At 41.8% G+C, this 3,381-nt stretch overlaps 1 protein-coding gene across 1 annotated transcript; it reads left to right on the forward strand.

Annotated features, from left to right (window-relative positions):
* Nucleotides 1–1,589: 1,589 nt before the first annotated feature.
* Nucleotides 1,590–2,610, forward strand: LOC114684863 (olfactory receptor 4X2-like). Its single transcript, XM_028859410.1, has one exon. It carries the CDS (start codon nucleotides 1,608–1,610, stop codon nucleotides 2,535–2,537), a length of 930 nt encoding a protein of 309 aa, XP_028715243.1. The 5' UTR covers nucleotides 1,590–1,607; the 3' UTR covers nucleotides 2,538–2,610.
* The last annotated feature ends 771 nt before the right edge of the window (nucleotides 2,611–3,381 follow it).

The following is a 3,381-nucleotide window of genomic DNA, read 5'->3' on the forward strand; positions in this document are numbered from 1 at the left end:
TAATGCACACAGTCTCAGCTATGTTGGAAAAGAAAGCATAGTTTTCAAGTCAGTCACTATGCAGTCTGGGCAACACCCTGAGATGTTATATAGCTTGGCCCTAAGGAAGGATATTGGACTATTGCTGCTACTAATAGAATTAGAGGCAATCAAAGTGCCAGGAGAGAGAAGAAAAGTAAATGGATTGAAGTGAAGGGAAAAGAAAAGGTCAATAAGTAATCAAACATAGACTAAGGACAAGAAAAAAAGTACAGCACAGATGTGGTGAGCTCTAATCCCCTTAAGGAATACTGAGCATCAAGGGAACTACACCAGGGTTATCTGTGGTTGTATTGTGTTCCCCAAAATATTGTGTACCTAATAAATTATCTGGGTCAGAGAACAGACAGCACTAGATACAAAAGCTAGAAAATGGTGGCACTCACACCTTAATCCTAGCATTCCAGAGATAGAAATCCTCTGATCTCTGTGAGTTCAAGGCCACATTGGAAACAGTCAAGCATGTGACACATGCTTTAATCCCAGAAAGCGAGCCTTAATCCCAGAGAGTGATGGTAGAAAGCAGAAAGATATATAAGCATGAGAACCAGAAACTAGAAACATTTGCCTGTTAAGCATGTGGCTGGTTAAGTATTCAGCTGGTTAAGCTTTCAGGCTTTTAAGCAGCAGTTCAGCTGAGAGCCATTGGGATGAGGACACAGAAGCTTCCAGTCTGAGAAACAGACAGCTGAGAATTGGAAGGTGAGATAGCTGTGGCTTGTCTCTCTGATCTACCAGCATTGACCCCAATAACTGGCCTCAGGTTTGATTTTATTAATAAGAACTTTTAAGATTCCTGCTACAGTTATCTATTCTGAAAACACTAATACCATATATTAAATGGTTGAGAACTTCATTCTGCAAACCAAGGGAAGAAGTAACAAAGGAAGACTTCAGGAGAAAGAATACTAACAATCCACTCAAAGGCAATAGAAAGACATGCAACACAGATGAAAACAGTGTCCTGGCAGCCTCTTCTTGATGAGGAAATACAACTTTCTAATCTTTCCTTCGTTGATTCGTTTCCACAGCTCTACTTTCTGCATACAACGTGACTTACTCATCGGATAATAGACATTCTTTTTTTTTTTGTGTGTGTGTGTGTGTGTAATATTCTTTTTTTTTCTCTTTTATTTTATAATTTAATTTAATTTTACATATCAGCCACAGATTCCCCTGTCCTCCCTCCTCCCACCCACCCCCTTTCCTCTCCCCAGCCCACCCCCCCGTTCCCATCTCCTCCAGAGCAAGGACTCCCCCTGGAGATTCAGCTTAGCCTGGTAGATTCAGTCGAGGCAAGTCCAGTCCCCTCCTCCCTTCAGCCTGGATAATAGACATTCTCGCTGATGGCCCTTGGCTTCAGGATAAAGCCCAAAGTCCCTAACAGTCCTTCAGATACTGATGGTGTTGTCTCTCCTACAACATGCTTTGCTATTTCCCGACTATTCCAGCCACACACAATACATTTTCACTTTCTCTCAGTCTTCGTGGCATGCTCTTCCTTCTCCATGTTGCTAACTCCTCACCTTTCATATTATTTCAGGTCATACCATCCAACTTGCTCCCTTATGGCTAACATACACAATGTGACTGAGTTCATTTTTCTGGGACTCTCTCCCAATCAAGAGGTACAGAGAGTTTGCTTTGTGATATTTCTGCTCTTGTATACAGCCATTGTGCTGGGGAACCTCCTCATGGTGGTCACTGTTGCAGCCAGCAGAAGTCTTGGATCCCCCATGTACTTCTTCCTCAGCTACTTCTCCTTCGTGGAGATCTGCTACTCCTCTACAACAGTCCCCAAACTCATCTTTGATCTCCTAGCTGAGAAGAAAGCCATATCTGTGTGGGGCTGTGTGACACAGCTCTTCTTCATCCACTTCTTTGGTGGCATTGAGATGTTCCTGCTCACAGTGATGGCCTATGACCGCTATGTGGCCATCTGCAAGCCCCTGCACTACACCAGCATCATGAACCGACAGGTGTGTGCTGTCCTTGTGGGAACAGCTTGGGTAGGAGGCTTTGTACACTCCTTTGCCCAGATCCTTCTCATCTTCCGCTTACCCTTCTGTGGCCCCAATGTCATTGACCACTATTTCTGTGATGTGCTTCCTCTGCTCAAACTTGCCTGCTCAGACACCTTTCTCAACGGTCTGCTGATTGTTGCCAATGGGGGTACACTGTCTGTGATCAGTTTTGTGGTCCTCTTAGCATCCTATGTGGTCATCTTGTTTCATCTGAGGACTCAGAGTTCTGAGGGACGACGCAAAGCTCTGTCCACCTGTGGGTCCCATGTCACTGTAGTTGTCTTATTCTTTGCACCCTGTGTCTTCATCTATCTGAGACCTTCAGCCACACTGCCTGTAGACAAGATGATAGCTGTGTTCTACACAGTGATAACTCCCCTCCTCAACCCTATCATCTACTCCCTGAGAAATGCAGAAGTGAAGAAAGCCATGAAGAGTCTATGGATCAGGACAATGAAAGTAGATAAAAAATAGAGGCTGAGTCTTTATATGGTCATGGGTTTGGAATGATTGAATTCCTAATTTTTCCATGACTGGGCAAAATGAGCAGAAAAAAATTCTTGTTAGTTCTAGAGTTGTTCTTTATGGTTCACCCTAAATTTTTCATTTTAAGTACTTGTAAAATATATCCTGCTACAGGTATACTACAATACATTTAGCCATTTTAGAATGTTTCAAATCTTTACCTCTATAAATAACAATGTGAAAATATGCAAAGGGAATATCTAACTATACCTTCAGCTTTTCCTTTAGACTCACCCACTACAGTGAATTTATCTTATTGAAGAACATGAAGGCCTTTGTTACACTGTGAAATTGAATTGCATGCCTTGTGAAAATGCTCCTCAAGGAATCAAGACATTGTAATTAAACAGAGTGAGGGACTGAGGATGTGGCTCAGCTTCTACAGTGCTTTATTCATAAAGCCCTGGGTTTAATCACCAACACCCATAAACTTGGCATGGTGGTGCATTCCTGTGATCCCAAGCACCTGGGAGCTGGAAACAGAAGCATCAAGATCTCAAGGTCATCCTTGGTTATGCAGTTTTAAGCCAGCCTGGGATGTAAGACCCTGATTTATTATATATACATTTCTAATTAATAAAAATATTTTATTTGAGATTATAATGCAATTGCAACATTTTTCTCCCCCTTTCCTCTCTCTAAACCCTCTCATATATCCCTTCTTACTCTCCTTCAAATTCATGGCCTCTTTTTTCATTGTTTTTGCATATATATGTATACGTGTGTATGTATTTCCAAATATAACCTATTCAGTTCATATAATGTAACTTGTGTGTATGTTTCAGGGTTTATA

Source organism: Peromyscus leucopus, chromosome 4, assembly GCF_004664715.2.
Source record: "Peromyscus leucopus breed LL Stock chromosome 4, UCI_PerLeu_2.1, whole genome shotgun sequence".
Taxonomy (NCBI): domain Eukaryota; kingdom Metazoa; phylum Chordata; class Mammalia; order Rodentia; family Cricetidae; genus Peromyscus; species Peromyscus leucopus.

Coding starts and splice junctions, on each gene's coding strand:
- LOC114684863 (XM_028859410.1), top strand. CDS start 1,608: ATGGCTAACATACACAATGTGACTGAGTTCATTTTTCTGGGACTCTCT.